The sequence below is a fragment of the Echeneis naucrates genome, chromosome 16 (assembly GCF_900963305.1).
Source record: "Echeneis naucrates chromosome 16, fEcheNa1.1, whole genome shotgun sequence".
Lineage (NCBI taxonomy): Eukaryota > Metazoa > Chordata > Actinopteri > Carangiformes > Echeneidae > Echeneis > Echeneis naucrates.
Window position 1 is genome coordinate 17,959,121 of NC_042526.1, and position 21,642 is coordinate 17,980,762.

The 21,642-nt window shown below is 40.8% G+C and overlaps 1 protein-coding gene across 2 annotated transcripts in view; it reads left to right on the top strand.

Annotated features, from left to right (window-relative positions):
• The first annotated feature begins 634 nt into the window (after window positions 1–634).
• Window positions 635–21,642, top strand: part of srpk2 (SRSF protein kinase 2) — a 61,399-nt gene continuing 40,391 nt past the window's right edge. Inside the window, exons 1-2 of one of the 2 annotated variants that reach the window (XM_029522025.1) lie at window positions 635–766; window positions 988–1,054. In XM_029522025.1, the coding sequence (XP_029377885.1) occupies window positions 751–766; window positions 988–1,054 (83 nt within the window). In that variant the 5' untranslated portion in view covers window positions 635–750. The remainder of the gene's footprint in view (window positions 767–987; window positions 1,055–21,642) is intronic. The other variant, XM_029522024.1, reaches the window with a different exon arrangement.

The following is a 21,642-nucleotide window of genomic DNA, read 5'->3' on the forward strand; positions in this document are numbered from 1 at the left end:
GTTCATTATCCGCATGCTGAATGATGAGACACAAATATTGTGAAAAACTATTTCTCACTAAAGAGAAAAAAATTAGCTCCAGAATAAAACAGAAATATTAGGAGAATCTGTAGGCTACACATATAACTTAATAACAGAGATTTAATATAAAAAATAAATGAATAATCAATACTAAAGTAAAGTAAGAGATAATTCAAGTGAATGGACCCATAAGTAAGCAAGATTGAAAGGGAATATTAAATAAAAACTTAAATAGCAGTGGCGCAGAGTATTTACATGGATAAATCAAAGCGTTGATGATCAGGGGGCGGAGTTATAGCGTCAATAATAATAATGTTGTTGGTCAATGTGGTAATTTACAATGACCGAAAATACCCGATGTGAATGCGCAGAGGTAGCGTTTTAGTACAAATAAATAGAAACCCACAAACAGTTTTTTTCCGTGTTGTTTTTGTTTCAGAAGAGAGAGCGTGCCTCAGAATAAAACAGATTAATATCAGATATAAATCCGCTGGGGTGGCGCAGGTCCACGGGGGATTGCACGCGACTCCGCCTTCAAACGACAGAGGGAGCGCGTGCCATCCAAAGGTAGAGAGGTGAGCATGTGTCTGCGAGAGAGAGACATAGAGGCAGACAAGGAGAGACACGGGGGAGAGAGAGAAACAGACAGGGAGAGAAGCTGGAGAGAGAAAGAGAGAGAGAGGGAGAGAGAGACTCCGGCTGCTGCCGCTGAGGGGAAGAGAAGGAAACATGAGCTCCAGGAAAGGTGCGTATCCCTCAGCCTCATACTCGGCCATGCTCCCGCAATCCCCTGCTTGTTTGTTTGTTTGTTTTTAAACAGGAAATGTGACGGAAGTCTCGCAGACAAAGCATATTAAACGATGCTAAATCCAATTTAGAGCCTCATGATGTGTGTGTTTGTTTTCTCTCTCCACGTTCCTCAATACACCCTTTCCCGGACTCGGACGTGGATAAATGTCCCGACAGTGATGGCCATCCAGGCGAGAAAGAGGAGGCCGAAGGGGAAGAAAGACAAAACGGGTCATCATCGGAGGTAAGCTGGGCGGCGGCTGCGGATGGGGGACAGGGCGACTTAGTGAGAGCGGCGTGCTTGTTTGCCGGGGTTTGGTTTGTTGACAGCGGCTCCTTGCTCCGTGTGACGCCGGCGCTGCTGCCGGTGCGTCGGCGGCGCAGACTGTGCGCACATATGGCAGAAACGGCGTCTGTTTCCACCACACAGGCTGGACGCTGAGCAGCGTGGGGAGCTGATCATTTACGTGAAAGGACTCAGCCGGGTATCTGGACACCGAGTTCCTCCAACAAGTCCACATTTGACTTCCATTAACATTAGTATCCACAGTTCTCCAGCTTTGCAGGTTATTTAGTCTCCCACCTGTGTTGATGACCTCCTGATTGATATATATATGGATATATATATATATATATATCCATATATATACACACATATATATATGTGTGTGGAGGGTGGGTGTGTGGGTGTGTGTTTCATGTTGATAAATGTGACAACTCATTTTCTCGACCCCATTTGCAGTAGTGATGGCTGTAGCAGATTTATCTGGGGTTAAGCCCCTTCATTCATCACCCATTTGGGAATTTCTCACACGGTGTCTGATGATGTAACTTCTCCTGTAGCTGAGTGGTTTCCTGGTGTGTTTGTGTGTGCGTGTCTGTTGTGTGGGACTGCGCTTCTGGTTTTGCCAGGCGGTCTTGCAGGCTCTATGCACGGGTATCTATCTCTGCGTGATATCCCCGGCGTGAGTGGTCGCGGTGGAGTGGCGTGTGAGCAGCGCAGTGGCTCTGTGAAGTGCATGCGAATTGAGAGTGGGGAGAGTGGGGGCTTACTTCATGGCATGATGCTATTGGAGCGACGTCAGCGGCAGCCGAGGAAGGCATCGGTTAGGTGATACGAAGGGTGCGACCACCTCAGTGGGGGCTACCCGGTATGGGGTGCTGAAATCTGCTGGAATACACCTGCACGCCTACACAAAAAACAGAGACAGGAAAAAAAATACTATACACAGCAGAGAGATGTGTGCTAAAGAGCGTCCATTCATAAAACCGGTTATTCCCACATCCTGCATGGAAACACTATTGCAGGAGTGAAATAATTACATCTTCTGCATGTTCACATTTCCATTTTGCCACAAGCTGCTGTCTGATAAGTAAAAAGCAGACTCCCATGTGGTAGCTCTGAGACTGGCCCCCTGTTGTGGAAGTGGTCTTGCCTTCTGCCTTGTGTATGCTGAGAAATATACAGCAGGGCTTAACCCTGAGAGGGATTACACAGGCAGAGAAAATGATTGTATCAGACGAACTACTTATTCAAGGCCATTATTGTTGTTGTTCATAATGAAATAGGACAGCAACTAAAATTTCTTTTCATTACTGATAACTCTGCTTATGTTTTGATAATCAATTAATCATCATCTCAATTTTCAAGCAAAACTAGTGCTGCTTAAATGAGAGGATTCCCTGCTTTTTCCATCATGTCAGTTAACTGAATATCTTGTAGCTGGTACATAATAAGGCATTTGCAGATGTCACCTTTTGCTCACCTTAGTGTAGTTCATACTGCTTATTCAGATGCATAATTTGAAATAATGCAGTGAGTGGTTATAATCATAGCCCTTTTTGGAAGTAAAGGGAGCTAATTTTTTTAGTTAAGTGAAACAATCTCTCTCTGTCTCTCTGACAGTTGACCTTTCTAAGGAACACTTCAAAGAGAGAGTTCATTGTTAAAGCTTGCAATCTGCTTTGATCCAGATTCACATGTGTGACCCTGCTGAAAGGCTTCCCAAAGCTGACATAGGCTTAGTGTTCAGAAACCACAACAAACTCGCATCATTATACATCAAGGTGAATAGTGTTGTTTATACTCAGATAGCTGACGGTCAGTGCTTGGTCACTCGACTTTGATCTTCTTCCTATACAACTTCCCAAGATTGAACCCATTCACTTGGGCAAACAAACTCATGAATGGACATTGGATAAAAAAATGTGACGTAATATTTGGATAGAGATGAATGATGATTGTCCTCATACCAATAACATAGACGTGTCGGGGCTTAGGTGGTCACCTAAGTCTGTTTTAGTAAGCTGAGAAGAGGTATAAGTACTCCTGTCCTAACAGGTGTAACCACATACATCGCTCTATCTGTCTTAAGGGGATTTTAGAGAGTAAATTATGCAAAAATAGCAGGAAATTATGAGGGGGTGGGAGAGATGGGGTTTGCCATGCTACAAAAGAGACTTTGCAAGTCATGGCCAGCCTTTGAAATTGCCTGGCAACCAGAATAGATGCAAGAAAACAATTTTATTTTTTTTTTTTTACAAACCAGAGCAGTCCTAGAGAGCAAATTCACAGGCCAAATATGTCAAAACATCTGTTAGTGGTGTACCAAGGGTGTTTTAACAGAGGTGCTTTTTTAAAAACAGCTCTCATTGTTTGAAGATACATGAAATGCATTCCTACATATCTTTTGTCTTCTTTACTGTGTCGTATTTAGGAGCTACACTCTGAATCACTGCTTTCAGAGGAGCAGTGTTTGTGCTCTGCATTTTCCAGATATCAGCTATTTTTGTCTGCCCTGCCAGGGCTACATCCATGAACAACGATGAACATTTATGACTGAGTGAGTGAGTGATCGAGCTGAGTGATCTTGCTACATCATTAGTTGGATACCAAGAGATGGACTTTTCCCAGTGGCCATTTCTTTCAACAACAGTTGCCTATACAGTCACTGGGGGTCTTTACTTACCACAAGGTCTTTTATTTAAGACAGCTTTGTATAAGGGGCAGGTCTATATTATCTATTTTATATGTATAATTGATTAGACCTCCGTTTGAGTACAATGCCTCAGTCTGATTCACTCCCATTTTAAATTTTCAAGTTACTACCCTCTGCACTAAAACAAACACTTTTTGTAATTATTTTGAATTAAAAGTCATCCAGCATTTCAATGCTTGCAATTCTGTTATGCTACTCAGATCTACTTGTTTCTTTACTTTAGCGGTTTCTGCTGGTACCTCTCTCTCTCTCTCCGATCTGACTTTTTGTCTCTCCAACTCACTTGCTGTCCTCCTTGCAGAATTCAATTCCCTGTAAAGAAAATACTGCAAACAGCAGCAAAGAGATGTGTCCACTGTTTGATTGCATTATCAAAAAACTTGACATTTTTGGCAAGTAAGTGGGTGGCTCAGATGTTCTTCTCATAGCTTGTAGCAGGCACATCCCATACATGATCCAGCAAGAGATATTTGTCATCTTGTTCCAAAAGCATGAATACAGTCTCAAAGCATTTATTTCTTTTTACTTTGATTTTATGTTGATAAAGTTTGAAGCATAGCTGCAAACCATGTGCAGGGTTTGCAATGAAATTGTGTTCATTCATGTCACCCATAGGCTGAAACCCAGTGCCTTTTATGTTCCTCTGGCTTTTACTGTAGCACCAACAGCAAGTTTTGAGATGTTTTTACAGACTGGGAAGAACACAAGCACATAACTCCAGTGCTCTCTTCACTTTACTGGCTCCCAGTCAGATATAGAATTAAGTTAAAGATTATTTTATTTGTTCTTAAGTCTCTAAATGGGCTTGCCCTGGAATATTTGCCTGACATTATTCATTTGCATCAGCCATCCATATCCCTTAGGTCAGCGAACCAGATGATTTTGGACGTTCCTCAATCCTTATTAAAAACTAGTGGAGACTGAGTTACTCCACTAACTCGATACTCTTGGCAATGTGGACTGCAAATTGCCTCTTCACGTTTAAAACACTGACTCATTTTTTTCTCCTTAGCCTTTGGTTGAGCCCAGACACCTCTTTTAGGTCTGTTGTCTTTATTATATTTCATTCTATCAGATATGTATTATTGTGTTGTTTCTTTTTAAGCTCTTTATTGTGCTATTGTATTTATTTTATTGTAAAGCACTTTAATAGGCCCTTGGTTGTTTTAAAATGTGCTATATAAATGAAGTTGACATTGACAATGACAGCAACATTTTTACAACTATTTGCTGCATTATTTAATTTAAGGCCTGGTAATAGAGGGTTATTGTGGAGTTTATGAATCATGGACAAATGTGCTGATGGTGAAACATGCTGAGTTCATATAAAATGAACTGCACTGCTATGATTAAACCAGGAAAATACAAGCAAACTACTTGTTGATTCATTCAGCTCCAATAATGCTCTAATGTTTATGCACTGACCATAATTATTATCATCTGGGAAACAATGGTCAGGCATCTTTTAGTTTGTTACTAAACAGACATTCTCAATCAGATACTGACAGGAGGTGTGTTGCATCTCAGCTCCGTGTTTCAGGATTTTCTTCTCACTTCGAGCTGATTTAAAAAAAAAAAAAGAAAAGAAAAGAAAAGAAAAAAAAAAGTGATATAATTATTGCTGATTCACAGAGCGGCAAGCAGCATCTGTTTTTCAGGGAACACATTCAGTGTTTTACTGACCTTTTAAGATGATTAGCACAAGCACTGGATGACTCACTTGTTTGAATGCAGACGTGAATTGCTGAGCAGAGAACGGTCAAGAAACCAATCTATTGGCCTCATATCTACAAATGTAGTCTTAAAGGACTTTCCCCAGCTTTTATCATATCTGTTCAATGTACTGATATACCATGTAGCAGACTGGGCAAACAACAGCAACATTCTACACTGTTTGCAATTTGTGAAGAGGTGTTGTGCTTTGGATTTTAATACCTTCAAAAATAACATGGTGTCTGCAGGTATAGATGTGCAAGGTGTGATGGTGGATTAATCAGAGATCTTTTGAACTTAGCTGTTGCCCAAAAGTTCATAACCAAGTTCATTTTGATACACCATTCGTCTTCACTGTCCAACTGTTGTCACCCTATGATGTTTTAGGTTCTGGTCTATACCTAGTATCCCAATCTAATCTCCTTCTTTCCAATCCGAACAGATTTGTTTTTCTTTCAGTTTCCCTTGCTGATCATATTCTGACACACATGCTCCCAACCTTAGGCTAAAAGAATGAAAGTATCTGAAGTGTTATGCAAAGTCTACTGAAGGCAATTAGCCCTGCAGCATTGACCAAATATAAACCTGCTTGTAAGACTGCAAGAGAATTTTCATTTATGATTAATGTGTAGATTATATTGTTCTTTTGTGTTTGGTGTGTGAAATGTTTGGATTTATTCATAATACATGTGTGAACACGTTCAAAACTCAGTTGAGGTCAAGACAAGTGAACTTTTGTTTTGATGCTACAAATTTGTCTCAAAGAGAAAAATGTCAGAGACAAAGAGTGTATCCTGGATGCAGTCAAATGATAGTTAAAATTAATTTTAACCTCACCTGATACAAACTTAACTATGTCATGCATTTTGTGTAGGAATTGTTTCTAACTAACTGCAACAAAAATAGTAGTGTTTTACAAGTTGCTGCAGGAACAAGTTAGTTTAGTGACGGATCATTGTTTTTACACCTTCAAATTTATTTCTCTAACTTTATCATCTCCCCTTTTATTCAGTTTGTCCTGTCACCTAAATAAATGGACCGCTATGCCCTTTGTTCTGCATGTTGCCATAGAAACAGCCATAGCTGTTCAACTCCAGTAGTCTGGTTGCAATAACAACAGGGAGACAGAGCAGGTCCAGACACCATGATGACAAACACAACAATGGCAGAGGAGAGTGGGTAGCTATTACTCCAAGAGAATAATGTCTTTAAAATGGCAGCTATGGGAAATGTAATTGAAGGTGGCTGCTAGGAAGAGTCCTGCTAGCGATTCTCTCATTAACCTTTGACCTGGTGTACGCCTTGATTAAAGATGAAACGTTTACTCAGCCTTGTGGAATAGAGATCATAAATGTGTCTCAGACAAATCCTTCATTTGAATCACCTTTTTCATTAAATGGCTCTGGATCTGCATAGCAAAACATGCTGGAGTTGTGACTGTGACAGGACTATGAAGTGACACCAGTATAATAGGATTCATTCGTCATAACTTTTTCAAACAGAGCACTGAGGGTTTAAATGCCAGTATATATTCTCTGGGTGTATATCTGTCAGCTTGCAGCGCCCTTCGCAGCTCTAGAGACCCTTCTGCATGAAATGAGCTGACTCTAAACTGACTAATGTTTGCACTTTAAACTGCATTTAATTTTCAGCGGGGCTTTTGCCTACCCTGTAGTCTTTGACTGAGAATGAGAACAGGAGGCCGGTTGCAGCAGTTTGCAAAGTCCAGACAGACATTAGTTGCAAAAAAACATTAATATGTACATACATGCAGTGGTCAAACAGGTTCAACAGTTTCTGTCGTCACACAGTAACTTCAGAAGTAAATACTGTTATTTAGGTTAAGTTTAAGCATAACTATATTACATATAAATATATTTTGTTAATACCTCTGTAACTTACCATGCAATAAAAATCATATTACTTAAAATCAGTTTATTTCAGATATTGCAATTATGATATTTTTTTACAATTTCATTTTACATTTTACAATTTCAGTTGGACTGATGGAAAGAACATGTAAAATGATGATGATGCCATCTTTTGGGGGGCTCGGACATAATCAGCTATCCCCTTACATCTGGAAAACACGATTTGTTGCCTGGGTTGTCTGTGATTTTCTTTCCAGTGATTTGGCCATATTTCAACATTTCCGTATTGATTTCAGCTATACTTGAATGCATTCTGCAGCTTTACACAAAACTACTGATTGCTCTTTTCTATTCTTTATGCTAAGCTGAGCTAGCCTGCTCTTGTAGCTTCATATAGGCCACTGGATTTAGAAGCATAAGAGTGGAGTTGGTTATCTGGTCTAAATCTGAGCAAGAGCAGTTTGTTGTTGCAATAAATTACCTTCTGCTGGTTAGTAAGTGGTAGGTGATTGCATGCTGGTCATCCAGTAATAAATTGAGTTGATTCCCATAGGAATACACAAGTGCAACTATTTGTGGATGTACACCATTGGTCTTGTGTCTTAACTTAATCTTTGGCAAGCAGATTTGTTCAACTCAGCCATTAATGCTTCCCTCATCAGTACTGCAGCCTGTGTGGATGGAGCTGGCGTAGGTGCCTAGCACTGAGCATGTGAGCTGCATGTAGAGAGAGAAAGAGAGGGTGGTGAGATAGAAAGAGTGAGAGACACGTTGGAAGCTAGAAGAGTGGAGCACAAGATAAAGAGCGAGACTAGGAGGAAGGGAGGAGAACTGAGAGGATTGACAAAGAGATTCTGCATATGTGTGAGCATGTGTCTGGCTAACCAATAGCACCAGAAAAGCTGGGCATGGAGAGGGTGAGTAAGGAAAGTGGAGGGAGGGAATTAGAGGATGCCACAGGGAAGCTGAACACAGGAAATTAGGGTTTTTCAAAAACTGCTGTGTTGGACACTAGGGTGAAAGCACATAGGCCGCTACTGAAAGGCGAGCTGAATGTAGAATCAGACTGGAAATCTCAAAATGCTCATTTATGTATAAAACTGAGCGATGCAGACTTGTTAAATGCCTGCATGTTGCAAAGGTGTTTTGATTCTCTTATTTATCTAGCGTTTGAGTCACAGCCTAACAAGTCAGACCTGTATGACAACAATTCATACATTTCTCCTAAGAAACTGTCACTGGGTTTCCATTCTTTGAAATTATTTCCAGGAGGATCCATCCACACCTATTGTCTCTCAAGTCAGAATTGTGAGATGAAACTAATTTTGAGTCAGCCGACAAATCAAGATTTTACATTGACAGTTAAACAGGATTAATGACATCCTACCATTTGAGCCTTTCATGTCAAATATGTGTAAACGCTCCCCATCTTGGAATATAGAACGTATCTTAATTATTATTACACAAGTACAATACATTGAAATCAAACAAAAGCCATACAAATATCTGTACTGATAGCTGTAAGAACAATAAGAGCAAATTCTACGTCTCTTGACATGGCTTACATGTTAGAAGCAATTTATTAAACATCCCAACAACATTAGCCTTTACTTACAATAGTCTTTCTTGTCACTTCATGATTGTAAGTTCTTTACTTTTATTCTAGGTCTGTGTTTGGTCTCCACCAACTCCTGAGGGAAGTGCCTGGTTCTTAAGTCACCAAACGCTCAATGTTCGCCTGCTAGTCATCAACTTCGTCTCAAAGTTTGATGCTGACTGTAACGTACATAATACAGCAGGTTTATTAGAGCTTTGTCACTGAAAACTGCTGCTGAAATGGCACTGAAAGAAAAGTTGTGGGTCATAAAAGCAAAACAGCCAACAGAAGTTAAAATGTTTAGCTGACAGCATTTTCTCTGGGATGGCACCAAGAGCAACACTCAGCTCAGTTAATCTGTGTATCCATCCAGTCAGTTACCATTCTACATGATGACTATTTCACTTTCGTCAGCCAACATTTGACAGGATTATGCTTTTGTAGACAAGTGTTCTGGCCTAGACTGCGCTGACAACCACATCATCTGATCTTTGTTCCATTGTAGTGTAGTCAGTCTGAGAAGTTGTTTGGCCTGAATTCTATTCTTTTTAAAATTTTCGAACAATTATTTTCAGTCATAAATGTGAATGAAATGCTTTCACTGTAGAGCATTGCTTTCTCTTGTTTAGCAATGTTCTTTCTCTCTCAGTCACAGACCACAGACATCTGACCAGATGGCTTGTATATATGGATTCATGGATGTCTCCATTGTTCCAAATGGAAAACTGTCAGCAAGTGTAATTTGGACTTCATGACATAAGATGCTGATGCAGCAGTGGCAATGAAGCAGTGACATGTTGCTGTATATGGTGGAAACACTGCTAGAACTGAGGGGAACAGCAATTGCACGGAATCATTGGGCGTATTGTGAATTTCAAAATATCGATTAGCGTGCTTTAATCACAGAAAAAGCCATTTAAATGCAGTGTCACGAACAATGAACAAAACTCTTTACATGCAAAGTCAGCTGCAGAAATGGGGAATATTTTTAAACTCTGTCTTATAAAGCCTGATCATAAATACCCAAGGAAGTGAAATTTATGAACATAGACTTTTGCTGTCTCATACTGAGAGACCACAGATCATTAATTATTATATACTGAATTGTAATACGATATTAGCGACTTCCTCTGTGGTGTCTGAGTGGAAATCCTAGTCTCCCTAGTGGCCATGGTTCCAGCATTAATGCTGCCAGACTGGCTAATTGAATGTGAAGTACATGTAGGCCACTTCTAAAGGTGTTCTTGAAAAATTCCCAATCTGAGCTCGTCTTTTCAGTAGCTGGGTAAGTGTGCTGGTTCAGTGAACCACCAGATTGCTTTTGGCCTTAGTAAAGGTGAAGTTGAGTGGTTGTTCCTTCTCGGTTTTGACCACTGCACAAGTCTTATCAAGTCTGCCAGCACTATAATTCACTGTCTTTAAATGACCTACTCCCAAAATCTACTTGCCTACTGGCATGTTTCAGGGTTCACAGAGTGGATTTTTCTATTGGATTTCGTTCTGTTTTTCAAACTCGATGACTAGGGGGAGTTTGAGCTTGTTAAGGCTTTCCTTTTGCATTCCTGGAAGGCTAGCCAGCAAAGTACAAGGACTGAGTAAATCTACCCTGCCGATCAGACTGAATGAGGAGACTGAGCAGGGCTGAATTAAAAGAAGGGATTCCCATGTTGACAGTGTGTGTGTGGTCCAAATAGGATTTGCTCTGCGAGGGACGAGGAACAAGGATTTGTTCCTCCCACGGAATGCTCCTGCAGTGTAGTTCAGTATTGCAATTGCAGGCCAGTGGGTCATCATGGGAGGAGGAAGCAAAGACATTAATAGGGCATGTAATTCTGTGAGTATGGGAGCTTATCGCTGTAGGGGAGGCTAAACTCTGCACAGTCAGCATAGTAGCCTCCACTGCCACCTTCTGGCCAAATGAGAAGGAGGACTTCATCTCATGATGTTGCATTAGTGACAGACGTTCTGTGGAGTTATTTCTGCAACTTCAAAAATATTCTTTTGCGCTTCTCTTTCTCTGTTCATAAATCTGTCATTTTATTCTTAAAAATAAGCATGTGTTTCACTTATCAACGTAAGTTCTGTGATGCTGACAGCTTATTTTTAACTGAGCCCTGAGACAAGCATATAGGGCAACACCCCATTTAAAATGTTCACACTTATTTAGTGAAGACAGAAAATGAGGTGGTGCCCAAAGCCTTAGTTCCTTTTTTCTTGAGGTGAAAGCATTGCCATCATGTTTTCAGTGCATGCTCACCAAAAATTATGATGTAATTTTTTTTTTAATGCAAAGCTACCATACTATGGAGTTGTACTTCACAGCCCCATAGAACAGTGAATTGTTCTTCTGATGATAGTGCCCTCTGTATTGTAGGAACCATGGTAATATTTAAAATTTTAGTGACTGAAATAAATAAAAATAAAATTATAGCAGTATAGAGCTGACCATATGGTGCTGATGGATTACAGCTGTCATTATAGCTGAAAATGACTTGGATGGATTTAAAAAAACGGGGTTTAGAAATTATAATTCATTTCATCATTTCATCTGTTCTTCTCTGTACTGTCACTATGTAGTTATGTTCTTTGCACCTCTGGAAAGCATGATGCTGCAGATGACTAAATTTCCAATCTAGATCCTTCATGGCTCTTCGGTCTTTGGTTAGGAGCTCATGCACAGAATAAACTACCAGATTTCAGCAAAGTAATTGCCCCACTAAATAATAGGAAAATTTAAACACGGACCCAAAGCCTCATGGAAATAGTTCCCGTTGTAGACCGCCTACAATGATGAGATACCAAGATGCTGCTCATGCCATCTGTGTGCTAGTATAATCCGTTCAGTATTATATTATATTCAGTGATAACATGATGAATGCACCCACAGGTACAACAGGGCAAAATCAATACTCATTCCTATGGTGCTGAATTGCTTATGTCAGCTGTATTCACAGGTTCTCAAGCTTGCAGTCTAAGCCCAAAGTATTTGCTTGTGTCAGTATCTCTGCAGCACACTAACCTAGATCTCTGGAGGGCATTTGTTTATACTCTGTGTGTACATGTGTGTGTCTGTCACAGTCCATGCATCAGCCTTTTTCTATCATGGCTGCTGGTAAAAGTGTAAACATTGAGTAATTGGCCGCACTGAGCAGCGTGGTGTTGTCATTTAGCTCTGACTCAAAAACAAACATAAAATGGTTGTGGTATTGTAGTTTTTCAAATGAATATGTAAACTTTTATGTCAAATGACTCTTTTACTGCCTAAATGCAAACAAAATCATTTGTACATAGTTTATTTGGAGTACAGTTATATTTTCAGGGTTTATTTCAGTAATTGCAATTACAAATGTAGAATGCGCTCTCCTTATGCATGTTTGGGTTCTTTTCAGTTCAGCTCTGAACAGTTTAGGGCACTTCACTCTGTTATTCTGTTTCTCTCAATATAGGTGTTTACAGCTTCACAGTCTTGATGATTAGCTTAGTCTTTCCATCATAACATTTCAGTTTGTAAGATTCCTATCAGTCAAATCAAATCAAATCCAATTTATTTGTCTAGCGCCAAATCATAACAAAGTTACATCAAGGCACATTACATGAAGAGCAGGTCTAGACCAAACTCTTTATAAAATTATTTAAAGAGACCCAACAGATCCCCCGATGAGCAAGCACTTGGCGACCCTGGCATGGAAAAACTTCTTTTAAGAGGCAGAAACCTCGGGCAGAACCAGGCTCCATTCAGTCTCTGCCGTACTTAGTGTTTAGTGCAAAATTAGCAAGTTTTATCATAATAACATGGTAAACAGTTTAGCTGCTAATTGTGATTTGCTAAACTAAGAATTGTCAATGTCTTTGTGTTATCCTGTGTGGTGCTGATGTGTGAAGTATTTCACGCAATGCACTCATTTGCTGGTATGACCACAACATGTGTCTTAGTGTGTCGCAGTCTGCAGCAGTTTTTGAGCCTGTAGGTTGTTTACACATAAAAGTTGCATCCATATTAAAGAATAATTCTGTTTTATTACTGATTGGGTTTCATTTTTCATAGTTTCATACTTTTGCACAAACTCAGTCCTCTTTAACATTTCACTCGACTTCTGTAGCCTGTTTTTGCTGTGAGGATCATTTTTCCACTGTGCATTTTGCCTCTTGGCTGCCTTCTTGGTGTGGCTGTTTGCTCTGTGGCCCCAGTTAGCTTGAACATGAAGGCTGTAATCTCACATTTAGACCTGTAGACATTTAACCACCAGTGTATTTCAGTCTCATTACAGCAGTAGTCCTGCTAAATAAATTGTCACATCCTTCAAGTTGACATTATGCTTGCCAGTGGCTGCAGGCCTGCCTTCTCTCCATTCCATGCTGCAAGGATGTTATCACTGCAGCTGGAAACAGGGCATTCATTGTTTTGCACCCCCTGAAGTTATGGTCAAGCCTGTTTTCACCACCCCCACCGACCCTCCTCCCCATGATTTATGACAGTAGGTTGAAAACACCTTGTTATTTTCTGTTTGGTCTCCCACAGTCTTAGTGTTTACTTCTCCCCAGTGCCCTGTATCTCATTATGGACTCAGCTTAACAGTACATTGTGTGCAGGTCTGAGTCTCATAGGTGCAGTTCTCATGCAGTCCAATAGAGAGTATTCCTGTGCAAGTTTTTGTGAAAGTTTGTGAAAGGATTCTTTGTAGGTGCTACCCTCCCACCCTGTTTCTTTTCTTTCTTAATTTGGACTGAATACTTGAACTCTGACCCCATATTTACCTGCCTAAATCAATAGTTTTAAGATTCTTTGTGCTTTCCACGATGAACAATAAACCTACTGTTTTATGTGAACCAAAGTACAAACAAATATCCCCCTCATTTTCATTCAGTTCTACTGTCAAGCAAGCACTCACTGCTGAGCTCACAGAGAACCAGGTGGAGCTGTTAGTAGATCAAAATCTCACAGTTGTTGCTTTTTTGTTTGTTTTTCGGGTAACCTGTACAACAGAATCAGAATCAGAAAAACTTTATAAATCCCTGGAGGGAAATTCTGTTGTTTGGTAGCTTATCTTCTAATAGCTAAGGAGTTGTAAAGTCTGATGGCAGTGGGAATAACTGATTATCTGTATCCTTCTGTCCTGCGTTGTAGATGGATTAACTGTCCACTGCTGCGGTTTCTCTGATACACTAGAATGTTATGAAGTGGATGTTCTGAGTATTTTAAGATGGTTTCTGCCCTTCTCTGTTTGCATCGCTCGACTGCAGCCCCCCCGAAGCATCTTTCTGCAGATGCCTAAGGATCTGAGTCTCCTTAAGAAGAAAAAGTGGCTCTGCACCTTTCTATAGAGTGGATCTATGTTAGGGGACCAGTCTTGTCCAGGTGTAATTTCCAATACTTGTAGGTTTACAAGATCTTTATGTCCACTCCATGAATGCTCATTGGCTGAAGAAGGAGCTTGGACTTTCAGAAATACACATATCCTTGGTTTTTGAGGTGTTCAGTAGGAGGCAGTTTTTGTGACTCCACTCACTGAAAGCTTTCACCAGATCCCTGTATTCAGATTCCTTTCCATCCCTGTTACACACCACAATAGCAGTATAATATGAGTATTTCTGGATGTGGCAAGACTCAGAATTGTAATTGAAGTCTGCTGTATACAATGTAAACAGGAATGCAACAAGAACAGCCCTGTATAGATCCCTCATGCTGCTCATTACTGTCCCAGAGACAAATTTTCTCAATCGGACAAACTTTTGCCTATTTTTCAGGTGTTCTTTGTTCCAGGAAACAAGTGAGGGGTCTACTCCCATCCCTTTGAGCTTGACTCTGAGGACGATGGGTTGGACTGTGTTGAAAGCACTTGAAAAATCGACCAAAATAATGCTCACAAAAGTGCGATCCCCTCCCTTTCCTCTGTCTTCCTCAGCCACTCACTGCACAAACACTGCAGCAGCACACTCTTGCATTAGCTTGCAAAGTGCACACATTCAAACATATTGCTTTAGAGTGCGTTCCACAGAGTAATGAGGCAGAGAAAGTGCAAGGTGCTTACCTGTGTCTTGATGAATTACAAGCACTCAACACTGACCAGTAATTATTCTCTGTGTGCGTGCATGTCTTTTCTCAGCTCAGTGAAAGACTGTAGTGATGGAATCTGAGAGGAATAGACTGGATGGGTTAAAATTCAGATTTGTCCCTATGATTTGAAATGGAGGTTGTTGTTTTTTTTAACAGCAGACATCTCAACATGTTATGGCATGGAAAGCGCAGGTGAATTTACGAACATTATTAATTGCTACATTGTTTTTAGGTGAACCAGTTCCAGGACACTTATATTGTGCAGTGGAGGTCATGGTTGTGGCTTACTAGGACACTTAAATAGAACAAATGCACGGCCTAGTAACTGTTTAATGTCTTCACAGGTCTGACTAAAAAATCCATCATACAGCTGCAGCTTATTCAGAACAGGAGGACGGCAGGAGTCATATCTAACACTATACTGGCGTCCTGTGAGTCAAATTAGGGTTGGTCTTTAAAGCACTTTATGGTCTTGGGCCTAAATTCCTAAGAGAGCTCTTAGTCCCCAGTAAGACATCTAGACTCCTCAGGTCCACTGAGACAGGTTTACACACTGTTCCTAGAACCAGAACCAAGCAAGCTTTTAGTGTTAATGCCCCCTACTTCTGGGAAAAACTGCAAGAAAACCTGCAACTTTTGAGGTCTGTAACCTCCTTCAAGACAGGTCTAAAAATATTCTTATATACCACTGCATTCACAAAGTCTGAAATCTTTTAAATATCATGACATCATTATTCAAGTAGTAACTGATTTTTATGAATGACTCAATAATAAAGAACTAACAAAAACTAAAGAAAAGGTGTCACTTGTTCAAGGTGGCAGTAATGTGGAAATTTCTAAGTTGGTCACCCCATCAGTTTGGATACCCACAGAAACATCATCACAACAATCATCAATGATGTTAAGATCAATGATGTTTTAGTAAACTAGTGGGCATTAAACTCACTTTTGATAATGCTTAAGTAGTCCTCATATAACCAAATCTACAATCACAACCATCACACAAGTTGTCCAATGATGTGGGTCCTCATTGTTTACTTATTTATATTTAAATTATAAACAAGGAAATCTTCACTGTCCTAAATATGCATCCCATATAACATGGATGTGGCATAAACCTTTTTCAGTCAGTTCTTAAGTTGAGAAAACACATTTGCCACCATGCTGAGGTGAGTGCATTTTTAAAATCATTAAATGTGCCCTATGCATTGAGCCATTCCAGTTGAATCCCTATGCTTCCTGTGTGTGTGTGTGTGTGTGTGTGTGACTGCACATATTTACATCCGGTATCCTCGGGCTATGCCATGCAGTTTGAATGTAGGAGTTCCTATAGGCTGCTTTGCTCCACATAGACGTAGCAGATACAATAAGCTGCTTGAAGGCAGACCCGAGGCTATCAGTATGTCAATCAATCTGTACTCTGACTGCTCGAAATACGCAGCAACACTCACATACTCACGCACAATGGACGAACCACTTTGTGTGTATGAGATTATGTGTATATCCACTTGGGGGCAGTGTTTTCTCTGCAGACAGCAACAACAAGGCTGTAGACACAAAGAGCACAGTCACCCTTAAAGTAGCAGCATCTTTCTCGCCTGTCTTAGCACACATACACAAACACTCACACACACAAGCAGGCGCGCGCACACACACACACACACACACACACACACACTATTTGTTGGGTATGACTTTTCCTACTTGTCTGTAAGATTTTGCTCTGCTGTGACTTCTGGCTGTAGCTTCCGTCACAGGTTTGAATTGGCTGTATAGTCAAAACAATTTTCAATGGTGCGTGTGTGTGCATAAACCCCTTCTCTCTCCCCAGCATCCACTAGCTAGTGAGAAGAAGTAGGCCGCTTAAAGATAGCTCCCGGCAGCCTCAATACTGGCTCCCAAAATATATCTGCTCATGAGAGTCATCATCTCTCTCCCTCCCCCTCTTTTTTAATCTTCTTTTGCTCCTTCTCCTTTTGAAATTAGACAGAGAATCAGCCTTTGAATTAGCAAATTGATAGCCTGGGTGAAATGTCCCGAAATGTGAAAGGATATGTATGTATGTGTGTGTGTGTGTGTGTGTGTGTGTGTGTGTGTGTGTGTGTGTGTGTGTGTGTGTGTGGTTTTGTGCATGTGTGCATGTTTTGTTTCTTTCACGTGGATGAGCTACTCCATTTTGGGGGTCTTAAGTCTCACTCAGTTTATCCCCTTAGAAAGGTGACATCAGGATTGTACCATTTCACCCATTTAAATCAAGGGGTGGGAGTTTATTGAGGAGCTTTGTCACCCATGACTTCCCCCTTCTGCTCAGAGATACAAAGAAAATCATTTTTTTGTTGTGTGCTAAATTCAAACTTTCTCTCTTTCTCTTTCTCTTCGCTGCTTTGGATATCTGCCGATAGTGCCAGTCTGATACAACTCCCCAGATTTTAGATTTGCTCTCTTTTATTTTAAGCAAATACAAATCTTTTAGCCTTCTCGTGAAGATTTACTTGACAGGTTCACAAAGGTTTATGTCCAACTATGGACCTTGGAGGTATTGTTGAACATCACTTCACAAGCTGAAAACCTTTTTGACCCTAATTTGTGTTCATAAGATCAGTTCTCCCCTCATTAGTGTATGTTGATGTGTTTGTCTGGAAATGTGTCTTTTTTTTTTTTTTATTCCCGGATTCCTGATTTTATCTCAGTTTGTGCTCCTGTCTCCTCCCCAAGCACATCTTGTGACCCTGGCAAAACTGGGTACGGATAATAACTTAATATAAAGTCAAATATAAGTTCAATATTCCTTTCGCTGTCTGGATGTGCTGAGACCAACTGTCTGTTTTACCCCCCTTTGGCCCACATTCACAGAGAATGAGGACAAATTGTTTGGCTCAGAGACATGTGTGCCTAATGTAGTCCTTTTATGTTGGAAAGTGGAACTATATGGAGACTGCAGAGAAAGGGGATCATTGTGTTTCCGACTGTCTCTGTCTAATGGCTCTGATAACTCAGATATTGCTACAGTTTTACAGGAGTAATTATTAATGTATTTGTCAGACATTTTATTGATATACAACTTACAGCAGCTGTTGCAAAATCAGTGACCTCAAATTCGGACTCAATAATTCAATATAATTGTAGACAAAAAAATATGGAATTGTGTTGTGATACCATGATTTCACCTTGTTATCATTTTACCAAATTCAGATGAATCATTTCAACCTACTTGTAATTTAGAAAACAAAAGAAATTTGTCTGAGTATTTTATTTTAATAACTCTTATGTGATTTTGGATGGAATAATGTTTTAAATTAGTTTTAAAGTTGCCACTGTTCATAATAAGTTATTCAGTTAGGAAACAAATTCTAGATAAAATAAGAGACCATGATAACGACTGTGGATCTACGACTGAGGATCTACAACTGTGTTCCTCTGACTTGACCTGGGACCTGCACCGGGTTCAGATCCATATTTTTTCTGTTCCCGATATTTCTTTCAATTGCTGTGGGTTTCAGGTCTGTTAAAAATAATTTGAAGCACTAGAGTGGATCTGAAAAGACCCAGCTAAGATCAGAAAACACTGGTCTGAGATTAGAGACACAACTTATGTTTGCAAAACTTAGAAATTAATGTTGACTCGTCAATATTAATGAAGCAAATTCATGAAGATGTATTCATGCACAACAATACTTTCAGCTCAATTGCAGCTTAGGCATGCTAACATGCATCCAATTTTAATTCTGATGTTAAGCAGGGATTGGGCATTATTAATGAACAAAAGTGAAACTGTATCACTTTTTCAGCATAATAATTCACTGTTTTGACAATCCATCCAATAGTTTTTGAGATATCTCACTAAAAACTGAAAATGCCAATCTCAGGCACTAGAGAAAAGATCAACAGGATCATCAGTGTCAGTCGAATTTATGTTCTGGGTACCTTAATTGTTAGTGGAAACTCTCATCGCAGTTCATATAGTTTTAGTCTGGAGCAAAGGGGTGGACCAATAGAAAAGCTGCCAGTCTGATATATGTTTTTATCTGCAGAGCACTGACCACAGTGGCTGCTTTTGGTTTTACAGTTAATTAAAAACCTGATGAAACAAGATATTTCATCACATTGGTGGATAGAACACCAAATTCAATATCACCAAAAAACAGCCATGATTTGCAAGGTTTCCTACAATGTCCTAAAGACCACAGAGATATTAAATCGTTGATTGTAGACAACTCACTATCATCTCACACTATATATCCCTCATCTATGCCTCCGTTTAATAACCCTATCACCTGTCTGTTCTTCTGTCAGTGACTACTGACCAGCATAGAGAAGAATCTGTACACACTGCTCTCTGTTGTACTGTATGTCTCTACAGTCTCTGGATTACTAGTCAGTCACATTAACCTCAGGGTGCCCTTTCAACCCCCGCTGTGCATTTTCCCAGACGCACTCACACATATACATCCACACACCCACACGCCAATATTTAGGTCAGGTCGAAAAGTGGAGACAGACCCCACATCATGGCACACCCTCTGGCTATCTCTCTGTGAGTTGTTCACTCATGTAGAAGCAAACCCATCTGCCTAGAGAGATGGCGAGAAGGCAAAGCCAGACTGAGATGGTATCACAAAGGGACAAGCGACACATATTAGCAATGGCATCCAAAAGAATCCAGAGGTGGAAATGGGGTTTTGAGGAAAGAAGGAAGATGCCAAAGAGTGAGAAGAGAGAGAGGTGGGGGGATTTGTGCGGCGTTGCCCTGAGATACAGGATGTCGTAATAAGGCAATTGGGAGAGAGAGAGAGAGACAGAGGGGAGGGAAGGACTAATTCATAGGGGGAAGTAAGGGGAAGGAGAGTGCGCCTCAAGGAGACAAGCATTAATATTCCTGTTGCTGTGACAAGCTGACACCCCTCTGCCTGTGTGCAAAGTGGTACGCTCCAGCTCGCTCTGGGCTCTGTTGTTGTGCAGAGCTGCAGAAGGCCTGGTAGAGCCAGCTAGACAGAGAGAGAGAGAGAGAAAGAGAAAGAGACACACTGTGGGTCCAGAGCCTGTGTTTTTCGTTTCATCACCCAGTTCCACCAGCAGCACCAGACAGCGGAAGGGGACAAAGGGAAGAGGAGGACAACAAGGAACTTCAGTGACAGGGAAAGTGAAATAGGGGCAAGGTGAAGGAGGAGAAGGTAAGAAGGAAAGGGAGGGAGGGAGGAAGGAAGGAAGGAGGCTGGGGCAATGAGGAGGGGCGCCTGACTGACATTGCTGCTCTCGCTATCAGACACACTCACACACTGACATAGGCAGACACACACACACACGCACTCTGTCAGATTGTGCACTCTACAGTTGCTGCTCTTTTTTTTTTTTTTTAATCCTTTATGGTAACTTGTCCTCCATCCTTTCTTCTCTGAGCGAGAGGACAAGAGAGACACAGAGAGAGGAGGAAGAGGAGGAGGGAAAAGGACGAGGAGGAGGGGAAGGAGGAGGAGGGGAGGCAGTAACCCTCTCCTTTACCCAGACACAGCAGAGAGAGATAGGGAGAGAAGAGTAAAAAACCAACAAAAAAAAACAAAACAGAAAGCCGAAGCAGCTTTCTGTTCTATTTTGCCGTCTCCTGTGGTCCTTCGGCCAGCGAGCGGCTAACAGGCACCGCTCATGTCCGTGAACTCGGAGAAATCCTCGTCCCCCGAAAGGTAACATATCCTCCTCCTTTCATTACTCCCTATCCTTATCATTTCATCCCCATATGTCTGTATGCATGTCCATCTGTTATTTTATCTTCTCCCACTGCAGCCCTCTCTAAGCACAACCCCCCCCCAGCACCTCCATGTTTTGTGTCTCTTTCTGTTACTGTTCCAGTCTGTGCATCATAAGCTGGTTTCTTCTATTGTCTGGGTCAAAGCAGTCTGACTGTAGCCAGGAGAGAAAATGCAGTGGTTCATTGTTGTGTGTTGCTGTAATGTTTCAGTTTCTACTAAAACAGAACTTTACATACACCCATATATACAGAATGACACACTTCCACATCATCTTAAAGCATAGTCTCTTGCACACACCTCCACACACATATGCACTGGAGGTGCTGCTGCTGCCTTCTGAGGCGGCAACATCTTCTATGACAACAATAACCAACACACACATGCACAGCATCTTTGCCTTTGAAGGCAGCAATGCACACAGTTAACACAGGAAGAGTATCAACTCACGTCAACAGCAGAAGCAGTGCATCTCAGCAGTGATGCAAGACAAGGCTTGCCACATGACGCACCTCAGCCAGTGCATAGCATCACTGAACAATGGTACCCCTGAAGGCCGCACAACTTCTACTGAGCACAGCACACAGGTGCACAATTTTGGGCTACATCCACCACAGTATAATTTGACATATTGCGAAAGATCCAGTTGGAGCTTCAATAGCAAGTCACAAGGAATCATTGGTAATGTGGCATACTGGCTAATTGAAAACACGTACAGACAAAGGCACGCAGCACGTCATGACAGAATATCTCATGCATCACACGCATCAGAAGTAGCAATTGTTCAGGAGCTGTTTCTGACACATCCCACCAATGTTGGTCAGTTATGACCTCTTTAATCATATATATATATATA